Source organism: Muscardinus avellanarius, assembly GCF_963383645.1.
Source record: "Muscardinus avellanarius genome assembly, chromosome: 3".
NCBI classification, from domain to species: Eukaryota; Metazoa; Chordata; class Mammalia; order Rodentia; family Gliridae; genus Muscardinus; species Muscardinus avellanarius.
The window spans coordinates 131,013,385-131,038,821 of record NC_137788.1 but is presented as its reverse complement, the minus strand read 5'-3'; the positions used below and the strand labels follow the sequence as shown (position 1 = coordinate 131,038,821).

Here is a 25,437-nt window from a genome sequence, read left to right as displayed (position 1 = left end):
CAGGCGTGGTGGTACATGCTTATAATCCCAGCATTCAGAAGGCTGAGATGGGAGGATCTTAAGTTCAAGGACAGCCTCAGCAAGTAGTGAAATGCTCTCATATACCTAGCAAGTCTCTTTCAAAATAAAAATAAAATAGGGCTGGAGGTATAGCTCAACAGTAGAATGCCCCTGAGTTCAATCATCAGTACCATAAAAAATAAAATCAAATTAAACCATCATAATGGATATGTCTTCAGGTCTTCCCAACATGACAGCAAGATCCTGAACCATTAAGACAGGTCTTTCATTTCTCTGGTTCTCTCCTGCTCCACAGTGTCCAGGCTGCTATTATGATTCAAAAAAATATGTCTCCACTTGCTTTAAAAAAAAATGTCTCCACTTGTAGAGTACATCAATGAAGGTGGAGTTTTCCATATGTATAACCATAGTCCCAAATCCAGTGTGGCCCTGCCTAAGATGGCAACTGTCTCAAAGAAGAGAGGTGCTCTAGAGAGAGAAGCCTTCAAACATCCTGGCATTTCTACCCACCTGAAAATTTCAATTGCACTCCATGTATAAAACACAAAGAAAACCACAGCTTTGTTTTGCATTTCTTCAACGGTGCCAAAGATGATAAACAAAATGAAATTTCTTCCAAGGAGCTATTAAAATGACCCCAAAGAGAGAAAAAGTTAGATACATACACTCACTTACATCTATAAAAGTGTTACCTGAAACCTAACCCCATTAAATGTGAAATAAATGAAAAGACTGAGCTCAACTAGTAAAATTCTGCTTCAGTTTTAGAGTAAGTTTAAGTACCCAAAACAATCTTTCCAGATAGGTACTTTTGTATACATGTGAATATATCATAAATTTTATGTTAAAACACACACATACAGAGCTGGGTGTGGTGGCGCACGCTTGTAATCCTAGTATTCGAGAGGTTGAGATGAGAGGATAGTGGTTCGTAGACAGCCTCATCTACTTAGTGAGGCCCTTTGCAACTCAGTGAGACCCTGTTTCAAAATAAAGAATAAAAAAATAGGGCTGGGAGTGTGCCTCAGAGGTAGAATGACCCTGGGTTTCATCCCCAGTACTGCCAAAAAAAAAAAAAAATTTAAGTCATGCTGTATGTGTTGTCTATAACTTGCTTTTTAGTGTTCTTTTTACGGTCCAGTGATGCACCTCTGTTGATGCATGTGGCTGCAGTCCACTCATTTTCACTGATGTATGGCACACCACATGTACCATATCACATGGTATCAACTACTAAGTCTCCATAATATCTCGATTTCTTCTATAGTAAGTTCCCAACTTGAATTCTTTACAAGATACTCCTGGCACAGAACTGTAATACAGCTAGTGGGGAGGCTGAGGCAGGAAGATCGAAAGTTTGAGGCCAGCCTGGGCAACTTAGTGAAACCCTGTCTTAAAATAAACTTAAGAAGGGCTGAGTGTGTGGCTCAGTTGTAGAGCAAATGAAAAGGCCTGTGTTCAACCTGCGATACAGGAAAAAAAAAGAAAGGAGGGAGAATATCCCTATCCCTCTACTTTGCCCCCCCCCCTTTTTGTTTGGTGATACTGGGGTTCCTGGAAACCCTTCTACCTCTGGGCTATACTCCCAGACCTATTTTATAGGTTTATTTGGAAACAGGGTCTCTTAAACCAGCAAGGCTGGCTTTGAACCTGTGAGTCCTCCTGTCTCTGCCTCTCAAGCACAGGGATTACAAGGGTGCGCAACCACGCCTGGCCCATAGTTACCATTCTTTTTTTTTTTTTTTTTTTTGGTGGTACTGGGATTCTTGGAAACCCTTCTACCTCCAGGCTACACTCCCAGACCTATTTTATACTTTTTATTTAGAAACAGGGTCTCTAAAACCAGCGCGGCTGGCTTCGAACCTGCGCAATCCTCCTGTCTCCGCCTCCCAAGTGCGAGTATTACAAGCATGCGCCACCTCGCCTGACTACCAGTCTTAAATGTACAAATGAGGGTATCAAATACATTCACAATGCCGTACAACCATCACTGCCATCCATTTCAGTAACTTTTTTCATCTTGTAAAACTGAAACTGACCCATTAAACAGTAACTCTCTATTCCTCCATTCTACTTTCTGTCTCTATGATTTTGACTGTTCTAAATACCTCATATAAATTGAATCATACAAGCCAGGCATGGTGGCACACAATTATAATCCCAGTATTTATAATCCCAGGAGGATTGCAGGTTCTCGGTGGGTCTCAGCTACTTAGTGAGGCCCTCTGCAACTTAGTGAAACCTGTTTCAAAATAAAGAATAAAAAAATAGAGCGGGCATGGTGGCGCACTCTTATAATCCTAGTACTTAGGAGGCTGAGACAGGAAGATCCAGACTTGCGGCCAGCCTCAGCTACTTAGTGAGGCCCTTTGCAACTCAGTGAGACCCTGTTTCAAAATAAAGAATAAAAAATCGGGCTGGCAGGTGTAGCTTAGAGATCAAATGCCCCTGGGTTCCATCCCCAGTACCACCAAAACTAAAAAGTAAAAAGGAAAATAATAATAATAAATAGAATCATACAGTACTGCTTGTCTTTCTGTGACTGGCTTATTTCATTTAACATAATATTCTCAGGGTTCATCCATATTATAGCACATTGTCAACATTTCCCTCATTTTTAAGGCTGTATAATATAGTGCTCTTTATTTTAAATCTGTAAACAGACATTTGGGTTGCTTCCACTTTTTTTTTTTTTTTTTTGGTGGTACTGGGGTTCCTGGAAGCCCTTCTACCTCCAGACTACACTTCCAGACCTATTTTATATTTTTGAAACAGGGTCTCTTTCGCCAGCACGGCTGGCTTCGAACCTGCGCAATCCTCCTGTCTCCGCCTCCCAAGCGCAGGGATTACAAGCGTGCGCCACCACGCCCAGCTTGCTTCCACTTTTAACTATTGTGAGTAATGCTACTATCCTGGCCTTTTGTTTTTTCATAAAACCTTAGAATTTTCTTATCACATTCCAAAACATTTTATATTGTGATTTGAATTGCATTTAATCTATAGGTAAATGTGAGAACTAATACCACTATAATATTGACTCTTACAATCCCAAAACATATAAATTTTGTACTCTCTATTCCTTCCTATATCTCAAATAGTTTACTTATTTTCCCAACTGTGTCTAATATATTACAAAAACTATATGCTAAATTTACTTGATTACTGTACTTCTCATTAATATGTTCTATTTGCCTTTCAAATCTGCATATATATGTATGTATGTATTTTTTTGGCGGGGTGGGACTGGTTATGGAACTCAGGGGCTTTCTACCTACAAGCTACACCCCATGCCCTATTTTTTTTTTTAGTACTGGGTATGGAACCTAGGGGCATTGTACCTCTGAACTACACCCTCAGCCCTATTTTTCAGTCTTTTTATTGTTGAAACAGTGTCTCACCGAGTTGCGAATGGCCTCGCTAAGTAGCTGACGCTGTCTGCAAACCACGATCCTTGGTTCTCAGCCTTCTGAATGCTGAGATTATAAGCATGCGCCACGGTGCCCAGCTTGCTTATGTTCTTTTGTTCCTTGTTTTCTATTCAAATAGTCAAGTTCTGTGATCTTCCTGTCTCCATCTCCCAAGTATTAGGATTATAGCTTTGTGTCACCACACCCAACTTAAATATGATTATTTTCTCTTCTGTAGCAGATATTCTATATTAATAGATTTATCCCTACAGTTGTTGTTTCTGCTGGTTCTTGCTTACATGCCTCATTTCTTTGCTTTTATGATCTTTAATTGGAAGCCTTGTCTTTTTTTTTTTTTTTTTTTTTGGCGGGTCTAAGGATGGAACCCAGGGGCATTCTACCTCTGAGCTATACCCCCAGCCCTCTTTTTTATTCTTTATTTTGAAACAGGGTCTCACTGGGTTGCAAAGAGCCTCACTAAGTAGCTGAGGCTGGCTGCAAACCGCAGTCCTCCGGTCTCAGCCTCCTGAATGCTGGGATTAAAAGCATGCACCAGCCGGGCGTGGTGGCGCACGCTTGTAATCCCTGTGCTTGGGAGGCGGAGACAGGAGGATCACGCAGGCAGGTTCAAAGCCAGCCATGCTGGCTTAAGAGACCCTGTTTCAAAAAATATATATAGGTCTGGGAGTGTAGCCCGGAGATAGAAGGCCCTCCAGGAACCCCAGTCCCACCAAAAAAAAAAAAAAAAAGCATGCACCATCACACCCAGCTGTCTTGTCTTTTTTTGGAAACAAATCTGTGGAAATTCTTTGAAGCCTGGGGTAAGGTTAATTTCCTACAGAAAAAAAAAAAAAATCCTTGTGCACTAGCAGTTGAGGACCACTTTAAATAAGATATGTAAACTGGTTATGGTGGCACATGCTTGTAATACCAGCAGGAGGCTGAGATAAGAGGATCATGGTCCGCGGTTCACATATAGCCTCAGCTACTTAGTGAGGTAAAGAATAAAAAATTAGGGTTGGGGTATATTTCGGGGGTAGAATGCCCAGTACCAGACATCCTCAGTACCGCAAAAAAAAAAAAAAAAAGATTTGTAGCTTGAGTTTTTGAAACACCAAGGAAGTATAAATTTTTATCACAAATTCATTTGGAGGATTATGAATTCACAAAGAGAGCATTTCCCCCACCTCTAGCAGAACCAAACAGCTAAAACATAGTTGTTTTTTCTTACAGACTGTAATTCTATACCTGGATGAGAGAAGGCACCACCGGTGAGCTAGTAACTCCAATGACTGCATTGATGGTTTCCACAAGTGCCAGCATCTGGCAGAAATACATCATGTCAGCCACTGAGTGGAATGTGTCATAAAAAGAATCTGTGGACACAAATACACAGTAGGAGTAAATCAACTGGCCAATCCCAACAGCATTACTTCTCAAACTAGGTAACTTTACATGAAAGGAACTTTGGAAAAGATAACAAACATGCAGTTATATTCAAGCTTCTAACCTGACTAAGCTGGAAGGGAAGGGAACAGGCATTAGGGGATATGAAGAGCTGACTCCACTGGGTTACCAGAAGTTCACACTCTGTATGCCTTTCTCATTTTTAAAATGCAAGAATAAAAAGCACACCTAGACTTCAATTAGTTACTATTGTATCTTGAATAATCCATTTACCAAAGTGATCATTTTTTTCAGATGATCTCATTTAATTGAAAATTAAACCCATATCATATATACTAAATGCAATCTAAGCCTTTTTTATTGTGGTACTGGGGATGGAACCCAGGGGCAATGTACCTCTGAGCTGCACCCTCAGCCCTATTTTTTAGTCTTTGTTATTTCTGAAACAGAGTTGTGAAGGGCCTGGCTAAGTAGCTCAGGCTGTCTGCAAAGAGCCATCCTCTGGCCTCCACCTCCCAAATGCTGGGTGGGAGTACAAGTGTGCGCCACCATGCCCGGCAGCAATCTAAGCCTTTTTTTTTTTTTTTTTTTTTTTTTGGTACTGGGGGTGGAACCCAGAGGCTTTCTACCTCCAGGATATACTCCCAGACCTATTTTTATATTTCATTTGGAAACAGGGTCTAAGTTGCTGAGAGCCTCACTAAGTAGCTGAGGCTGTCTTTGAACCTGTGTGATCCTCCTGTCTCTGCCTCCCAAACACTGGGATTGCAAGCGTGTGCCACCACGCCCAGCCAATCTAAGCCTTTTAATATCTTGAAAACTGCTCAATCATGAATAAATGCAAAGGGGTAAAAGTATTGGATAAAATAAAATTGTAAAAATTTTATTGTGAGCCAGGCATGGGTGGCTCATGTTTGTAATCCCAGTACTTGGAGGCTGAGACAGGAGAATCACAGGTTCATGGCCAGCTTCAGCAATTCAGCAAGATCCTCTGTAATTTAGTGAGACCCTGTTTCAAAGTTAAAAAGGGCTGGTGTACAGCTCGGAGGTATAATACCCCTGAATTCAATCTCCAGTACAAAAAAAAAGCTATGAAAAGCACAATGAAAGCCAGGACGTGCTATACAAATGGGAGGTTACTATTAATTTCAAAAAAAGGCAGAGACTTCTACCTTTGCTGAGTGATAGGCCAAACTAATGAGAAAAGGAAAGATAGCCCTGAAATTTTATACTTGCCTTTTCCCAAGATAAAGAACCGCACTGTCAAGTTGACAAAGACCCAGGAGAATCCCAAGAACTGCACAAGATTATACATGAATAGGTATCCTTTCTTCAAGCTTGTAAGAGCTGAAAAGCAGAGCAAAGCAGTAAGCTGTTAAACAGTGCTGGCAGGAGAGGAGTGTATGTGGTGTATCTGGACAACTTCAGCATTTTTTCCTACCTCTTACCCCTAAGCTCCCACACAAACATCTGGTTCAGGTCTTTCTAACCTGAGCTTCTACTCCCATAAAGAAACACATGAGGAAAAACTAGCACTGCATTCTAAGGTCTATGTTTTCAGCAATCTTCCTTTCATAGCCTTAAGGGTAAGGATACAGATTCAACAAACCCAAGAAACGTGACCCCAACAAAGAATGACTAACCACCTTAGGTGGCATTAGAGACGAGAAATAAAATTCTCAGCTCCCACTCTAGTTATCTGAATAACATCTACAGTTCCTTCTTTTCTGAATTTTTTTTTTTGAAACAAGGCCTCACTTAATTGCTGAGTCTGGCCATGAACCTAAGATCCTCCTGTCTCAGCCTTCCAAGTACTGGGATTACAAGCATGTAGTACTACACCCGGCTTGCTCTACTTTCCTTGGTACAGTCAGATGATGTCAGACCCCAGGAAACACTAAAGGTAAGGCATTTAATGTGAAAGTGCACAGTAAGCATTGGACAAAAGAATTTTGAGCTGGGCGTGGTGGCGCATGCTTGTAATCCCAGTATTTGAGAAGCTGAGACAGGAGGATCACAGGTTCATGGCCACCCTCAGCTACTTAGGCCCTCCAGAACTTAGTGAGACCCTGTTTCAAAAAGAATAAAAAAGCCGGGCATGGTAGCACAAAAAAAACAAAAAGACTTTTTCCCACATGGTTCACTAGGGTAAAATGACTCACTCCTGCAACATCTGACATCCCCTTCATCTGTATCTCACCTCTATCATGAGTTAACTGGTAACTCTTAGCATCAGAGGCAACTTACTTTCAGGAGAGCCTTCACTCTCTAGCCTGAGTTTATTTAGGCGTTCTTCTTCCTACAATTTAGACAGAAATTTTTGGAACACAAATTAGAAATCCCAGATGCTTACAAAAACACATATGCTAGATAAGTGCTCGTAATCCCTCAGTGCTAATTCAGTACTCCACGGAGAAACTGTCCCAGCGCACGGTTCTAGACAGGCTGACTCCTCGATGGGCAGCAATAGCATCACAGAATCCCTTCCCAGATCCACAGAATTAAACCAATCGACTGCCTTCAAACTGCCAAGTGAGTAATACTGTAATCTTAACACTGGAAAAAACAGCCAGAAGATCTGTCATAGCCACAGAAGCAAAAGTTTAAGACAGAAAGTAGATTGCTGTTTTATTTTTAAGGCTTCTAGTTTTGTTTTTTGTCTTTTTTTTTTTTAGTGGAACCTCATGAAGATTGAACCCGGAGGATTCTACCTCTGAGCTAAACCCCCAGGCCTATTTTATTTTTTATTTGGTAACTGGGTGTTGCTAAGTTGCAGAAGGCCTCACTAAGTAGATCAGGCTGGCTGTGAACCTGTGATCCTCTTGTCCCAAGAACTGAGATTACAAGCATGCGCCACCAGGCCCGGCTGGATTCTAGATTTTTAATGTAATTTTTCCAAAAGCTAAGATGTGTCCAATATTAGTATGTAATATTTATCTTAATAGATATGCAGGTGCTGGGTGTGGTGACACACGCTTGTAATCCCAGCACTTGGGAGGCGGAAACAGGAGGATCACACAGGCTTGAAGGCAGCCTCACTGGTTTAAGACACCCTGTTTCCAAATTAAAATATAAAAAAATAGGCCTGGGAGTGTAGCCCAGAGATAGGAGGGTTTCCAGGAACCCCAGTACCACACACACACACACACACACACACACACACACACACACACACACAATGCAGGTGGATATCTATATAAATATTTAAATCTTTACAACATGGGTCAGCATGCACTCATATATTTCCTTGCTCTGTCAGCTGAGACAACCTAAAAGCAATGACATCACTTTCGCCACAAGATATCTAGTGCTCAGATTTTGACCCCCCCCACCCCCCCGTGGTACTGAGAATTGAACCCAGGGGCATTTTACCACTGAGCTACATCCCAGCCCCATTTTTTTTTTTAATCCTTTATTTTGAAACAGGGTCTCACTAAGTTGTAGAGGGCCTCACTAAGTAGCTGAGGCTAGCAGAGAACCTGCAATCCTCTTATCTCAGCTTTTCAACTACTGGGTTACAAGCATGCACCACCATGCCTGGCCAGATTGTGATTTCTAATAAAAAGGACAGAGCTCCTTAGAGAAATGGCTGATTGGAGGCTGGGACAAGGAATATATAAGATATACCTGGGCCAGCTTATATAGTGTTGGAAAGTAAGAGCTTAAAAAAGTAGTTCTGTACCCGGGCATAATGGCACATGCTTATAATCCCAGCATTTGGGAAGATGATACAGGAAAATCACAGGTTTGCAGCCAGCCTCAGCTACTTAGTGAGGCCTTCCGCAATTTAGTGAGACCCTGTTTCAAAATAAAGAAGAAAAAATAGGCCTGGGGTGTAGCTCAGAGGCAGAATGCCCTGGGTTCCATCCCCAGTACCGCAAAAAAAAAAAAAAAAAAAAAAGTTCTGTAATAATGGAGCCTTTTAAAAATGGCACAAGAACCCAGTGAAAGAGTTCCCAAAGGCCAAAGCTGAAATAATGTGAGCAAGAAAATAACAAGGCATAAAAGAGATATCCAGGAGTTCACACTGATATAAATAAAAGATTGAATAAGTAAATAAATGGGTCAGGCGTGGTGGAGCATGCTTGTAATCCCAGTATTTGAGAGGCTGAGACAGGATTGCAGGTTCAAGGTCAGCCTCAGTAAATAGTGGGACTCTCATCAACCTAGGGAGACCCTGTTTTAAAATAAAAATAGCCGGGCGTGGTGGCTCATGCTTGTAATCCCAGCATTCGGGAGGCTGAGACCTGGAGGATCGCAGTTCATGGATAGCCTCAGCTAGTGAGGTCCTCTGCAACTCAGTGAGACCCAGTTTCAAAATCAAGTGCCAAGACATCCTGCTGCCTCGGCATCTATGTGTTGAAGACGCCACTCCACATAGTTATCGGCAGAAAGCCCCGAGAAAGAGGTATCGTCTCTGGCAAAAAATATCCCCCACTTTAGATATCCTTCATAACTATTATTCTCTTGGTATTCTTTTAACTCTCTACACGAATTGCTCTGATGATGTGAGATCAGAAATTGAGTCCGTGGAAATAAACGTCCTTGGCTCTGCTCAATAATAATAAAAACTGGCCAGAACTCAGATGCTGTGATAAGCATTCCAGCTGCAGCAATTACAAAGGGTCTCTGACCCTCACTATCACTAACTTAGGTTAAGCTATTAACTCAGGTAAGGTAGTTCAGTTTAAGGAAACTTTGTTTACCCTTGAGATCCTGCCTAGAGACAGAGAAGATAAAAATTTTGTGTGTGACTTCGAAGCAATTTAGTTGATAAACAACTTAGTTGCCCAAATACAATAGACTCAAGGAGAAAGATTGGTGACTTTTACGCCCAGTGTAAATATTCCTGAAGACAGAGAGGCTGACCGCATGGTTAATGAATATGACAAAATAAAGGACAGACGTTCTAAATATATATGTATGAAGGAAAGGAAATACCGTGTAAGAGTAAGAAAAGCATTTTTGCATGAAGAAGAGCTTATCATAAGAAAGTCCCAACTGGGAAAGGAAGGAATTAGAAAGTTAGAAGCAGGTTGCAGAGGGTTTGTGACAGAGAAATGGATTATTAAAGATGGTTAGACTTTTAATAGGCTTATTGTCTAAAGAAGAGTGTTCAGCAGTTAAGGACAATTAAAACCAAGAACTTTGTGGTGTTGTTTGTGGTATTTTGTCTGCAAAACTGTGTTGTGAGTATGCTTAAGCTTTCAGATTAAGAAGATAAGATGCCAACACCTGGAAAAACTCTATCACATCCACCTGAATCACCACATCTCCCCACACTTGCTATATGAACTGAGCCCAAAAGATGGAAAGTTCCAGGAAAGTTAAAGAAGATTCCCCGAAAAACGAAAAACCGCCAAGCCTTGGCCATGCTTGTTTATTTTGGGAAGTGGCCCCCTGGGACTGCTTATCTGCAAAGACCTTGGAAAAGAATCAGGAGTCAAAAGTCAATCTCTCTCGAAGATCAACAGCCAGCTGAAGGACTAGTTTTATTACCTTTGTTTACATGTCATTCATTATTACTTCACAATGATTACACCCACCTCCCTCTCCTCTTACGATTAACTTTACTGGTGAAAGGTATAAATTTCTTGGAGTTTTTGTAATAAAGTGTCATTGGTTCAAGAAGCCTTTGTCCACCTCAAATTCCTTCCCAAACGTCGTACCCAAAAACTTAGGGAATTCATAGAGGGGAAGGAATTGCTGCAGAGAGGTTTCTGCAGGACATCACCTGCCTTTTGCCCCATCTTTCTGAGGATTTGACCGGGAGCTGACAATAAGGACCCAACTGAGATTAGTCGGCAACAATCAAGAATAAAAAAAAAAAAAAAAATAGGGCAGGGGGTGTAACTCAGAGGTAGAATGCCCCTGGGTTCCATCCCCCATACTGCAAAAAATAAGTAAAAATAAAAATAAAATAGGGCTAGGGATGCAGCTCAGAAGTAGATGCCCTGGTTCAATCTCCAGTACCACAGTAAGTAAGTAAGTAGACAAATCTTCTAAGCACTCCACTCTAAAAGACAGAAGTCTAATTCTCTAAGCCTTCAGTGTGACTATGCAGAGTGACTTCCTTCCAAGGAGTACAGTGAGGAAAGGGGAGAGGAATGGGGGAACCTGACAAACATTACCTCATGGCTGGCTCGTCCATGATTAACAGCAACCATGACACATGTGCCCTTGATATGGCATGATAATGACATTTTACCTCTGTGGTCTTCCTCCCCACAAACCCATCACCTTAGTCTAGTCTCAAGAAAAATATCAGATCAATCCCAAATATATGACTAGTACGTCTCTAAAATCATGTTATTAGACCACAATGTACCAATAAAAGTATACGTAAAAATAAAGAGTTTTAAAAATCATGTTATCAGGACTTTAAATGAATGTATAACTTTGTCCCTCTTCTTTCAGACTCAGGGAGTACTAAGGGGCCCAAATAACTTGGTGCCTCTGATTTCTGCCTTCCGTGCCTAGACCAAGGGTCCATACTAACCTTGGCTCTGAGCTCCATTTCTGCATCAGATTCATCCAGCCAACGATCGAAGTCAGGAGCCAAAAACAGCGGGCGCTTCTCCTGCTTGGTGAGTCTCTCCCACCATTGACTCACCTTCTTCTGTACTGTAATATTTACCTGCCTTTGAGTCAGTTTGTAAACCGGCTAGAAGAAAAGGGGAGAAGGGGAGAATGAGCGGGGCATGGGGGCACAAGCTTGTAATCCCAGTGCTTGGGAGGCTGAGACAGGAGGATAGCAGGTTCAAGGCCAGCCTCACCTACTTAGGAGGTACTCTGCAACTTAGTGAGACCCTGTTTCAAAATAAAGAATAAAAAATCAGGCTGGGGATATAGCTCAGAGGTAGAATGCCCCTGGGGTTCCATCCCCAGGACTGAAAAAAAAAAAAAAAAAAAAAAAGGTGAGAACGCATCCTCTGTCCCCTGAAACGGCACCATGCCAGTGTGTCTCCACAGAGAAATAGCACTGTGACTCATTCCTCTGAGAGAACACCCAGACCAAGGAATGCCACAGAGAAGAGCTGTAAGAACAGCAGGGTCAGCTGTCCCCTACATGGAAGGCTGATGCAGGAGGACTGCAGGTTCACGGACAGCCTCAGCAAGTAGTGAGACTCTCATTAACCTAGTGAGACCTGTTTCAACATAAAATAGGGCTAGAGATGCAGCTTGGCGGTAGAATGTCCTTGGGTTCAATGCCTGGTAACCACACAAACACACACAAATAAAAGAATGGCAGGCTCTTTTTGGCTCTCAAGAAGGAAACAGGAGGAAAGCTGCTAAGAGGCAGGTGGCTCTGACTGAAGGACACTAGCAGAATCTCTGGCCAGAGCCACATCACAGAGGCTATATGTCCAGCTGCCCTCAAGAACACTCTCAGCTTCCAACTTTTCCTCTGGGCAAATGACTGTCCCGGCTTAGCAAACCCTTGTTACAACTTGTCCACAGTATCAGTCTAGAGTTTTCTCAACTAAACCCAGTTCTTAGGGTTCTAGCTCAGTGTGTCTACCTGGCCTCCTCTGCCCTTCCACCAGCACTACTCAGGCTACCTCAACAAGGAGCCCTGCACAGAGATCAATGCGCCAAGGCCCCAGAGCTACGAGCGTAAGTGCAGGAAGCGAAATACACCCTTGGTTGGATTCTCTCCTTTCACGTTAGAGCAGCTTCCTCAGGCTCTAAGGAAAGCTTTTTTTTTCCCCCTCTAAATAACAGTTCCCTTAGCCCTTTCTGATTTCAATTCTTCTCATTACCCCTGTGGCAAAGTCACAAGAAAGCAACTTCCTGGTGTGGGGTTCCAAATCCCGACGCAAACCTGTTCTCATTACCACACTCCTCTGCCATCACCTATTAGAGAATACCAAGGCTGGAAGGACACTTAGAGACCACTAAATCCAGTACTCCACTTACACATGGAAAAATGAAACAAATACGTTTACATCAGTAATAAATGGCAAAGCCAGATTTAACTCAGGTTCTCTAGCATGTATGTGCACGTGTATGTACATGTGTATGTTTACTAGGGATTGAACCCACAAGAGCTCTACCTCCAAGCTCCATCCCCAGCCCTTTTTATTTTTTATTTTGAAACAGGGTCTTACTAGGTTCCTAAGAGTCTCATTAAGCTGCTGAGGCTGGCCTCAAACCTGTGATCCTCCTGTCTCAACCTCCCAAGTACTTAGATTACAGGCATACATTACTATGCCTGGCTACGTTCTCAAACTTTCCCTCTCCTCTGCAGCTAAAATAGGGACTCTGCTCCAAATAAAAGAACTATATAATTATTTTTTATTTGTTTTTTTTTTCTTCTCTCCTCAAAGCCATATTCCTTATTTCACTAAACTACTAGTATTTTTTTTTTCCCTTTAAAAGGGAAAAGGAGGTGAGAATCGAAAGAACATACCTCTGGCTTCACAAGGTCTAAGAACTCCAAGTGAAATTCATAGACATTGTCTCCTTTGGCACCATGTCCCTGAGCTATAAAGAGAGAAATAGTGGTTACTTTGAACTTGAGCAGAGCAGGGCCACCCAAAAGTCAGGCTGGTACAGTTCCCTCCCATAAGTATGTAAATGTGAATGGGTCTTGTCTAAAGGCGTGGGAGCTTGTGAGGAGCTTGGGTACTTGACAGCTAGGAAGACCAAATGTTAGACAAAATGTCCTCTAATGGTCAGTTTTAACCCATTTACTTAATCTTTCAGTCTTCTAATGCAGTTTGGATGACATCCAGCACAAATAATGGGCAAGAAAAAGAATATAAAAACCACTAGCCAGCTTTGTGTACAGGGCTGGGAGCATCTACCAGGATACCAACCTTTGAAGTGCAGTACATTCTCAGTGATGCTGATGGCAGGGTTCTGTGAAAAGGGACCGAGAAGGCATCTTATTATTTATTTAGTTAGTTAGTTATTTTTGCAGTACTGGAGATGGAACCCAGGGGCATTCTACCTCTGAGCTACACCTCCAGCCTGATTTTTTATTCTTTACTTTGAAATAGGGTCTCACTGAGTTGTAAATGGCCTCACTAAGTAGCTGAGGCTGGCTGCAAACCGTGATCCTCCTGTCTCAGCCTCCCAAATGCTGGGATTACAAGCGTGCGCCACCACACCCAGCTCTTGAGAAGGCATTTTAATGAGGAGAGAAATGAAATTAAATCAAGAGTTCCTTCACCCCCTCCTTCTCTTTGGGTACTTGGCCTGCCACCCTATGCCTTCCCCACAGAATGTATTTAGTGGTTTATTCACATCTCCATGTAAGGTTTTCCTCTATCCATCTATACATATCTGTGATTATAGGTACCTCCAAGGACTCTAAGCTTCTCAGACTGTACAGAACCACAGAGTGAATGAGTCCATTATGATAATGGCAAAATCACGCAAGGTGCTGTGTGAGGCACAGGAGAATATGCTCATCTCTAAGACTCAGGCCTGAGCTGTACAACAGAGAATCCAATGGAACAGATGAGTCATTTCCTGTGAGAAGACAGCAAACAATTATCATAGAACGTGTGCTCAAGACGAAAAGAGTGGGGAAAGGCAGTCAGTGTTATCGGAGTTAAAGAGACCAGGCACAAGCCCGGTATGGTGGCGCGCACTTGTAATCCCAGTACTTGGGAGGCTGAGATAGGAGGATCAGATTCAAGACCAGTTCAGTAAGTAGTGAGATTGTCATCAACCTAATAAGAACTTACCTCAAAAAATAAAAATAAAATAGGGCTGGGGGTGTAGCTCAGAGATAGAATGTCTCTGGGTTCAATCCCCAATACCCCCCCCACACACACACAAACAGACCGAGCACAGTGGAAATAAGAGGGCTGGGCAAAGCATCGCCAGGGTGAGACCTGTACTGCAACATGAAGAATAAATTAATTCAAGCTGGACATGATGATGCACATATGTAATCCCAATACTTGAGAGGCTGAGAAAAGAGGATTACAGGTTTAAAAAGACACCCTCCGCGACATAGCAAGGCCCTCAATAACTCAGTGAGACTATAGTTTCAAAACAAAAAACTACAAAAGGACTAGAGATATATCTCAGAGGTTAAATCTCCAATACCACACACACAAAAAAATAATAATAATTAATTTGAACTGGTAAAGGGAAGGGCTAAGGACTACAGTGATTCAGTGGACATGAAGCATGCTATGCCTATGGTTTTAACACCCTTAGGCTCCAGACTTTGCTAACCCCCAAACACACTAGACTAAGTGAGTTAAAAAATCTCCAGATTGCTCATTTATCCCTAGAAACAGCTTTATACTTTTAGCAGCATAGTTTAAAATGTTAACTACTTGAAGAGCTGGGCATAGTGGCACACACTTATAATCCCAGCATTTAGGAAGCTGAGACAGGAGGGTCACAGCTTGTGGCCAACCTCAGCTACTTAGTGGCCAACCTCAGCTACTTAGTGAAGCCCCTTGCAGTTAAATGAGACCTTGTTTCAAAATAAAGAATAAAGCTGGGCATGGTGGTGCATTCTTGTAATCCCAGCATTTGGGAGGCTGAGACTGGAGGGTCGGGGTTCACAGACAGCCTCAGCTACTTAGTGAGGCCCTCCACACTTAATGAGACCCTGTTTCAAAATAAAGAAGAAAAAAAAAAAAAGGCAGGGGGTGTAGCTTGGAGGTCAAATGCCCCTAGATTCCATCCCCAGACCCGCAAAAATAAATAAATAAATAAATAAATAAATAAATAAATAAATAAATAATAGGGCTGGGGTATAGTTTGGAGGTAGAATGCCCCTAGTAAATAAAATATATACATAGTGCCAGGCGTGGTGGCGCACGCTTATAATCCCCACGCTTGGGAGGCAGAGACAGGAGGATCGCGCAGGTTCGAAGCCAGCTGTGCGTGCTGGCTTAGGAGACCCTGTTTCCAAATAAAAATGTAAAAATAGGTCTGGGAGTGTAGCCTGGAGGTAGAAGGGCTTCCAGGAACCCCAGTACCACCAAAATAAATAAATAAATAAAATAAAAAATATATATTTTATATATATTCATATATAGATATATCTATATATACTTTTACTACTTTTTTCAGTGGATGAGGAACAACCCACCTCCTCATAACTATTTCATTTGTTTTTCTCCTGTAGGGTCAGCTGTGCTGCACTGCCCATCAAAGGAAACCACCAAGGTAAAAAGAAACCTAGACAAGGGTTACACCAATGGGCAGTGGGAGGCTACATGCTCTATGCATACCCGTGTCTGGAAGAGCAGAGTATGAAGGCTCACTGGGGAGCACTTGAGCCAGCTTTAGTGAAGAACCTCCTGAGCAGGAGTATAAACTTCAGCCTAAAAAGTTCACACTAACCAGTGGTCCAGAATCTAGATGACCTCTGAGTCAGAAGGAAGCTAGGGAGCCTCATCAAAAAGGGCTCTTCCACGTGGACAGTTTCTCAGTATGAAAAAGAGGGTTTTGTTTTGTTTTTTTGTTTTGTGGTGCTAGGGATTGAACCTAAGGGCAGTCTACCTCCAAGCTATATACCCAGCCCCCAACACTTTTTTGTGTGTGGTACTAGGGGTGGAACCCAGGGGCTTTTCTACCTCCGGGCTATACTCCCAGACCTATTTCCTATTTTATTTGGAAACAGGGTCTCACTAAGTTGCTGAGAGCCTCACTAAGGAGCTGAAGCTGGCTTTGAACCTGTGCGATCCTCCTGTCTCAGCCTCCCAAGCGCAGGGATTATAAGCGCACGCCACTACGCCCGGCTATACCCAGCCCTTTTTATTTTTTATTTGGAAACAGGTTCTCACTAAGTTGTAGAGAGCCTAAGTTGCTGAGGCTGGCGTTGAACCTGCCATCCTCCTGTCTCAGCCTTCCCAGTACTAGGATTACAGGTATGCAACACCATGCCTAGCAGAAGCAAGGTTTTGACATAAATATAATGGAGGCTAGAGTTCTGTGATGTTTTAAAGGTAAATTTTCTACCTGGATAAGTTTTGTGTTTTTCTTACTCTAATTTACTTGAAATAAAAGCAATAGGTTTCCCAGGTATGGTGCAACACACTGTAATCCCAGTACTTGGGAGGCTAAAACGGGAGGATTGCAGATTAGAGGACAGCCTCAGCAACACAGTGAGATCTTCAGCAACCTAGCAAGACTATTTCAAAAACAAGAAATAAAATAGAGATGGAGTTGTAGCTCAGAGGTAGAATGCCCCTGGATGTTCGCGTACGTGTGTGTGTACACGCACACACACACACACACACACACACACACAAAACAAGAGGCTTGGGTGGCCTGTTTCTTCTCCTCAGGTAGACAGATATGTTCAGATAAGACTGACGTGCCTAGTCATAGCACAATCCCAGGTGTATAGTAAGCTTTTCTATGAGCCAAAGATTTCAGGTGCGAACCCAGCAATAATGGGATAGCTCCTGACCAGTAGCTTTTCCAATGGTGGTGGGATATCTTTCAGTAGAAAAATCTTGTGCCCGAAACAAGTTCAAAACTGTGAAGAAAGAAATTAGACAATTTTCTTAAATAAATGTTTAAGTAACTGTATTTATGAGTGAGGCCTACAATTTTCCTTCCTTTTATTTGCCTTCTAAAATTAATTAGAAAGTGTTCCCTCTCCATCTTCTCTGGAAATGTAACTTTAATGTGGTAGCCAGCCTTCACGATGGTCCTCCATGATCCTCTCTACCAGTGTTCACACTTCATGCAGTCCCCTTCCACAGTGACGTCACGGCTCATCTCTATAAGTGACAGAATACTACAGAAGTGCTAGAGTTTGGATCTTGTCCTCCTAAAGGTGGTCCCAGCCCTCAGCGCTACTGGAGGTGGCAGAACTTTAAGAAGTGGGGGTCTAGCCAGCGGTGGGAGGCTAAGGTTCACAGCTAGCTTCTGAAACTTAGTGAAGCTCTCAGCTTGTTAATTATTTTTTCACACCATCTATATTCTTACTGAATTTTGTCTTTATTCTGTTACTGAGAAATCATACTATTTGTACATTTGTCTATTTCTCCTTGTACTTTTGTTAAGTTATATATTATCAAGGCAGTTTACTAGAGGCATACGTTAGTAATAGTATATCTTCCTGGTGTATTAAAGCTTTTATTGCGGGGAGTGGTGCCACACTCTTGTAATCCCCATGCTTGGGAGGCTGAGACAGGAGGATCACACAGGTTCGAAGCCAGCCTCAGCTACTTAGGTCTGGGAGTATAGCTTAGAGGTAGAAAGCCTCTGGGTTCCACCCTCAGTACCACCAAAAAAAAAAAAAACACCTTTTATTATAAATTAGCCTTTTATCTCTAAAAATTCATTTTACCAAAGATGTGTGCTGAGAAGATCACAGCTAGCTAGCCTTGGCTACTTAGTGAGGTTCTCCACAACTTAGTGAGGCCTTGTTTCAAAATAAAAGATAAGTCTGGGGGTGTAGCTAAAAGGAAGAATGCCCTCAGGTTCAATAGTTCAAAATCACTTAGTTGAACAAATAATCTCAATGTAAATAAAATTGGCTGCAATGTTCAGCTTATCTTTGTGAATTCTCAATTTCATTTCTACCTTGTTGACTTTTCAATGTTTTAATCCAACAGTTTTAGTTGTTTTTAAGAGAAAGGATAATTTGTACAACCCAGTGCATCTTTTACTAGGAAAGGAATTTATACCTTTGCTTATTAAAAAAAAAAAAAGCACATAGGGAAAAGGGTAAAAGATGGCTTTGAAGTTAGCAAAACCTGAATTCATATCAGTGATAATTTTTTATTTAGTTTTATCATTCAATTTCAAATCCATAACCACTATTTTTTTTTTTTGCAGTACTAGGATTTAACCTAATTTATGCATGCTAGGTAGGTAATCTACCACTGAGCCAAATCCTCAGCCTTTTTTATTTTATTTCTAAGACAGGACCTGGCTGAATTACCCAATATGATCTCAAACTTGTGACATCCCCCACACATAACTGGCACTACACACTTGTGCCAGTAGGCCCAGCAATTATCACCATTTTATTTTTTTCTTGTGGTACTAGAGATTGAACCCAGGGGCATTCTGCCTCTAAGCTATATACCTCCAGCCTTATTTTATTCTTTTTCTTTTCAAACAAAAAAAAATAAAAATAGTTGCTGAGGCTGGCCATGAACCTGCAATCCTCCTGTCTCAACTCCTAAATACTGAGATTAGAGGATGCACTACAACACCCAACTATCTTTTTTTTTTTTTTTTTTTTTTTTTAGTACCCAGGATGGAACCCAGGGGCATTCTACCTCTAAGCTACACCCCCATCCCTATTTTTTGGTTATTTTGAAACAGGGTCTCACTGAGTTGCAAAGGGCAGCTTTTGCAAGGTTTTTTGTAGCTGAGGCTTTCTGTGAACCGCAATCCTCCTGTCTCAGCCTCCCAAATGCTGAGATTACAAGTGTGCACTACCACACCCAGCTAACTATCTTTATTTTTAAAATAACAATAAAATTACTTATTTTACCAGACTGTCATGAAAATTCAATTATTATAATATACAAAGTGTGGAAAATAGTAAGTATTCATATTCCTGTTGCTTTTCTACCTCTCAGTAGGGGATCCTTCTAAGCTTCTGTGTTTATTGGACATTATCTTTCAAAGTCCAATTCAAATGTTAATTCCCCTTCCCTCCTCCTCCCTTCTAACATCAAAAATAATAGTTTCCAGCTAGGCATGGTAGCACATGCCTGTAATCTCAGTACCTGGGAAGCTGAGATGGGAGGATCACAGCTTTGAGGCTAGCCTCAGCTAATTTAGCAATGCCCTCAGAAACTTAGTGAGACCCTGTTTCCAGATAAAAATGAAATAGGGCTGATAGTATGACTCAGGTAGAATGCCCGGGGTTCAATCCCCAGTACCACACACACACACATACACAAAATAATAACTTCCTTACTACTTAGTGCTTATACTATTCTGTAATTATTGTTTATTGGTTTATCTACTCCTGCAGACTTGAATTCCTTAATGGCCAGGACTGTCTTACTCATTTCTACATCCCTGGTGCCTCAATAACTGTTTAGGGAATGGAAATTAGATCATTTCACCCATTTTCATACTCTGACATAAACACAACATTCAGTGAACTGTCTACTACTTAACACTTTAGACTGAAGATTTCATTTTTCATTCCAATCTTTAGCAGTCATGTTTGCCTGTGTGATTGGACTGTGAGCAGAAGAATTACTACAGCAGGCCTGAAGCTGCCATCTTTAAAAGGGCCTGCTCCACAACCATCCCTTGGCTGATGTCTGGAAACATGGTTTTCCTCCATTCCCTAATAATAAGTAGTTTACAGTTTCCAGATTTTGCCTGGGCAAAATCAATGTGATATATGGTAAAAATCAACTTTTTTTCTAGGAGCCTGGAATTTTGGTACATGCCAGGCAGAAGTTACCTAAGTAACCAGCTCTCTATACAGCCACGGGTACTCAGTCTCTACTATGCTTTCTTGGGCAGAAACATTACACATAAATTACTATATTTTTCATTGCTGGAGAAAAGGCATGGATTCTTTTCTAATCCACTCTGTTAAAACACATTATCATTCTTACTCTTTTTGATGTTCTAAGTGTCACAGATTTGCCTCGTGTTGTTCTGACATGACCTTGTAGCATCTCAGAGTGTTGTACTTTCTCTGGCACAGAGAAATTACATTTTCTACAAAGAAATTGGAACAATTCAGCCATTTCTTCAAGGAGCCCGAGTTTCTTTAGTAGAGAATGATAATTTAGGAGCCACTGTCTAGACATATTGAGGTATACGCAATGTTCATCTTTTAGTGGTCTAGCCAGGAATTTTTTAAATCATTATGTCATATTGAGAAAAAAAATTTTTTTTTAGCCGGGCGTGGTGGCGCACGCTTGTAATCCCTGCACTTGGGAGGCAGAGACAGGAGGATCGCGCAGGTTCGAAGCCAGCCACGCGCGCTGGCTTAGAAGACCCTATTTCCAAATAAAAATGTAAAAACAGGTCTGAGAGTGTAGCCCGGAGGTAGAAGGGCTTCCAGGAACCCCAGTACCACAAAAAAAAAAAAAAAAAAAAATGCTGTACTGGGTGTAAAACCCAGGAGCATTCTATACCTCCGAGCTACACCCCCAGCCCAATTTTTTTTTTTTTTGAAACAGGTCTCACTGAATTCCAAAGGGCCTCACTAAGTTACTGAGGCTGGCTGCAAATCGCGATGCTCCTGTCTCAGCCTCTTGGGATTACAAGCATGTACCACCATGCCCGGCTTATTATTAATTTTTAATTTGAATTTACCAACAAGTACTTCCCACCTAAGAATTTTGCAGTAGCTCTTCTCTCTCCCTCTAATCTTCAGTCCCCAGGATTTTGCACAGCTTCTTAACATTTAGGTTTCTGCTCAAATATCACCTCTTTAGAGGCTCTCTCTGACTGCCCAATCTTAAGTAGTTCCCATGATTTCCCCACTAGTTTACCCTTTTCTATCACTCCCACCAAAGTCCAAACCCCATTCAATTCTAGCAACCTCTTTACTGAAATATCACATTTCCCCTGCCGGTCTAATTCTCCTTCAATTAAATATACAATAAACCAAACTTGTTTAACTATGAGATATGGTTCTGGTGGTCTTTGGCTAGATACTACTGACAGTTTGAAAAAGACTAAAAGAACTCATTCAGCAAATGTTTAAAAACTCAAGTAATAAGCCAGGTGTGGTGGTGCAGGCTTGTAATCCCAACATTTGGGAAGCTGAGACAGGAGGATTGCACAGGTTCAAAGCCAGCCTCAGTTACTTAGTGAGGCTCTCAGCAACTTAGTGAGACTGTTTCTAAATAAAATATAAAAGAGGTCTGGGAGTGTACCCCAGAGGTAGAAGGCCCCTAGGTTCCAGACTCAGCACCAAAAAAAAAAAAAAAAAAAAAAAAAAAAGTTGAAGTAATAAGAGCATTTAAACAGCAGCATTTCCTCCCTTATGGTACATTTTAAAAATGTTCATTTGCAGTCAATTAAGTCTAAGATCATACAGTTCTATTTTAAGCTCAGACTACTTGCCCTGAACTCTGTATTTACAGAGTTACTTGACTAGCTAACATTTCTATCTGGAAACTGTTTAAAACAAGAGTCTTAAACCAATCTGTCCAAAAGGGAACTCTTGATTTGGGACCCTAAATCTATTCTCCAGTCTTAACCATTTCAGTAAACTACAATCATCTACTCTGCACTTAGGCCCAAAATGTTTTGTTTTGTTTTTTGGTGGTACTGGGGGTGGAACCCAGGGGCTTTTCTACCTCTGGGCTATACTCCCAGACCTATTATAAACTTTATTTGAAAAGAGGGTCTCACTAAATTGCTTAGAGCCTCAACTAAATGAGGCTGGCTTCGAACCTGTGCAGTCCTCCTGTCTCAGCCTCCCAAGCACTGGATTACAAGTGTACGCCACCACACCCGGCTCCAAAATGTATTTTTTATCTTTTGATTGGGGTACTGTCTGTTTAAAACCTTTAGTAGTTTCCCATTGCTCTTACAATGAAATCCAAGCTCCTTACCATGGTAACAAGACTCTACATGACCTACATCTTGCAAATCCCTCCAGCCTCTCCTCTTATTCCACTCTTACTACACTCCAAACATACTAATATGCTTTCTGTTCCTGGAACCCACCCAGCCCTTGACTGCTTTTAAGTCAGTGTACTTGTTTGAATGTTCTACTCCCAACTTGCTTTATTTTTTTCTTTCTTTTCTTTTCTTTTCTTTTTCTTTTTTTTTTTTTGTAATGCAAGAGATCGAATCTAGGGCCTTGTGCATGCTAAGCACGTCCTCTCCCACTGAACTTCACCATGAGCCCCTACGCCCCAGCTCTCTGAATAACTCACTCAAGTTCAATTAGCTCAAATATCACCTCCTCAATGAAGCCTTACCTGATAGCTCTATTTAAAACAGCCTCCACGCTTACTCCCTGTTTTATCACCCTCTTTATTTTCCAGGTAATTTTTTTTATTAATTTATCTATTTTCCATCTCCCTCAACCTAAAGGTAGCTTGTTGGGGGGCTAAGGATTAAACCCAGGGGCATTCTACCTCCAAGCTATATCCCCAGCCCTTTTTATTTTTTTATTTTGAGACAGTTTCTCACTAATTGATGAAACTAGCCTTGAATCCTCCAGTCTCAGCCTTTCAAATACTGGATTACAGGTGTGTGCCACCACACCCAGCCAGTAGCATCTTCATATACATTGCTCATCACCGAGTATCTAGCCCAGTGCCTAAACCATTTTGAGTACTCGGTTGTTACCAAATTATTTAGTTTACTGCTTTAGGAGTGTTTTGTCTGTTATAAACAATTTGCTAGCCGGGTGTTGTGGTACACACTTGTAATCCCAGCAATTGGGAGGCTGAGACAGGAGGATCACAGTTCTCAGACAGCCTCAGCTATTTAGTGAGGCCCTTTGCAGCTCAGTGAGACCCTGTTTCAAAATAAAGAATAAAAAATAGGGCTGGGGGTGTAGCTCAGAGATAGAATGCCCCTGGGTTCAATCCCGAGTACCACAAAAAAAAAAAAAAAACCACAAAATGTGTGTGGTGTGTGTGTGTGTGTGTTGCAAAGGGCCTCACTAAGTAGCCGAGGCTGTTTGTGAACTGTGATCCTCCTGTCTCAGCCTCCCAAATGCTGGGATTACAAGCATGTGCCACCACGCCCAGCTTAATGTATTGATTTTATCTTTTTTTTTTTTTTTTTTTTTTGGTGGTACTGGGGATGGAACCCTTCCACCTCCAGTCTACACTCCCAGACCTAGTTTATATTTTTATTTGGAAACAGGGTCTCTTAAGCCAGCGAGGCTGGCTTAGAACTTGAGCTATTCTCCTGTCTCTCCCCACCCAAGCACAGGGATTACAAGCATGCGCCACCACTCCTGGCGTAATTTATTGAATCTTTAACATGAAATATTTTATGCAATCAGCCAAACACTGAAAAGTGAACACTGCCACACTTATTATCCATTAGCATTATGCTCATCTGCCTGTTTTTGAAAGAATGAGTTATAAATGCAGTTACACAATTACTCGATCCCATTGCCCTCTTTCCCTCTAATATACCCCGTCCTTAGAGGGTATGCTCTAGAATTGGAGTGTGGCATTCTCTATTCATTTACAGTATGCTGGGTATTCATAACAAAATCCAACATTAAGCCGGGCGTGGTGGCACACGGTTGTAATCCCAGCATTCGGGAGGCTGAGACCAGAGGATCCCGGTTCGCGGACAGCCTCAGCTACTTAGTGATGCCCTCTGCAACCCAGTGAAACCTAGTTTCAAAATAAAGAATAAAAAATGGGGCAGGGGTGTAGCTCAGAGGTCAAATGCCCCTGGATTCCATTCCCAGACCTGCAAAAAATTAAAAAAAAAAATTCCAACATTATTTTGCATGGCACATAAATAGCTTCATACTACTTATATCATTCTTCAACTTGCTTTTTGAGATAAACTTTAACTCTACACAGAGGTAGTTCTGTTTCATTCATCTCAGATGTTGTATAGTATACCATTCTGTAAATCTACCACAATTTTCCACTCTCCTGTTTAAAAACAAAAACTAGCTGGGCATGGTGGCACTCTTGTATGTAAGCCCAGAATTTGGGAGGCTGAGACAGGAAGATTGCAGGTTCAAGATCACCCCCCAGCTACTTAGCAAGGTCCTCTACAACTTTGTAAGACCTTATTTTATAATTTAAAAAAAATAAAGCTGGGAATGTACACACTCCTGAAATACTAGTACCTGGGAGGCTGAGACAGAAGGATCACAGGTTCAAAGCCAGCCTCAACAACATAGCGAAATCCTGTTTCCAAATAACATAAAAACAAGGCTGGGGGTGTAGGCTCCTAGGTTCCATCGCCAGTATCACAAAATATAAAGAAAGAAAAGAAAATGGGGATGAGAGTGTAGCTAAGAGGTAGAATATCCCTGAGTTCAATCCCCAGGTCCAATAAATAAATAAATAAATAAATAAATAAATAAATAAATAAATAAATATATATTTTAAAAGTTAAACAGACTATTTTCAGTTGTGAGTTGCAATGAGCATTCTATCTCCTTGTGCACATGTGTAAAAACTTCTCTAAGGAGTAATACTTCAATGTCTTCTTCATCTATATAATGCCACACTGTTATCCAAATCATGTTCATCTTCATCTTCTATATAATGCCAAACTGTTATCCAAATCATTTGTTCCAATTGGGCATGATGGTGCACGCTTGTAATCCCAGCATTTGGGAGGCTGAGACAGGAGGATCACAGGTTCTCGGCCAGCCTCAGCTACTTAGTGAGGCCCTTTGCAACTCAGTAAGATGTTTCAAAATAAAGAATAAAAAATAGAGCTAAGGGTGTAGCTCGAAGGTAAAATGCCGTTGGGTTCCATCCCCAGACCCGCAAAAAAAAAAAAAAGTCTCATCAAATATCCTTAACCAGCAATTGGTAATGTCAGACTTCTTTTTCCCCAGTTTAATGTAAGAAATAGTATCCTATCATTTTAGTTTACATGTCCCTAATTATAATTCTGGTTAACCCAGTACTTGGGAGGCTGGGACCACAAAGAAAAATTTGTTAAATATCTTTTTCAGGTTTATTGACCATTCTTATTTCCCTTTTGTGTGTATATGTTTGGG

At 41.4% G+C, this 25,437-nt stretch overlaps 1 protein-coding gene across 1 annotated transcript in view; it reads right to left on the bottom strand.

Annotated features, from left to right (window-relative positions):
- HACD3 (3-hydroxyacyl-CoA dehydratase 3) overlaps positions 1-25,437 on the bottom strand; it is a gene marked incomplete at both ends in the record, with an annotated part of 37,015 nt that overhangs the window by 7,619 nt on the left and 3,959 nt on the right. The window contains 7 exons of the mRNA XM_080692819.1: positions 532-644; positions 4,677-4,804; positions 6,072-6,182; positions 7,083-7,134; positions 11,335-11,499; positions 13,249-13,322; positions 13,658-13,700. Coding sequence (XP_080548945.1) covers positions 532-644; positions 4,677-4,804; positions 6,072-6,182; positions 7,083-7,134; positions 11,335-11,499; positions 13,249-13,322; positions 13,658-13,700 — 686 coding nt within the window. The remainder of the gene's footprint in view (positions 1-531; positions 645-4,676; positions 4,805-6,071; positions 6,183-7,082; positions 7,135-11,334; positions 11,500-13,248; positions 13,323-13,657; positions 13,701-25,437) is intronic.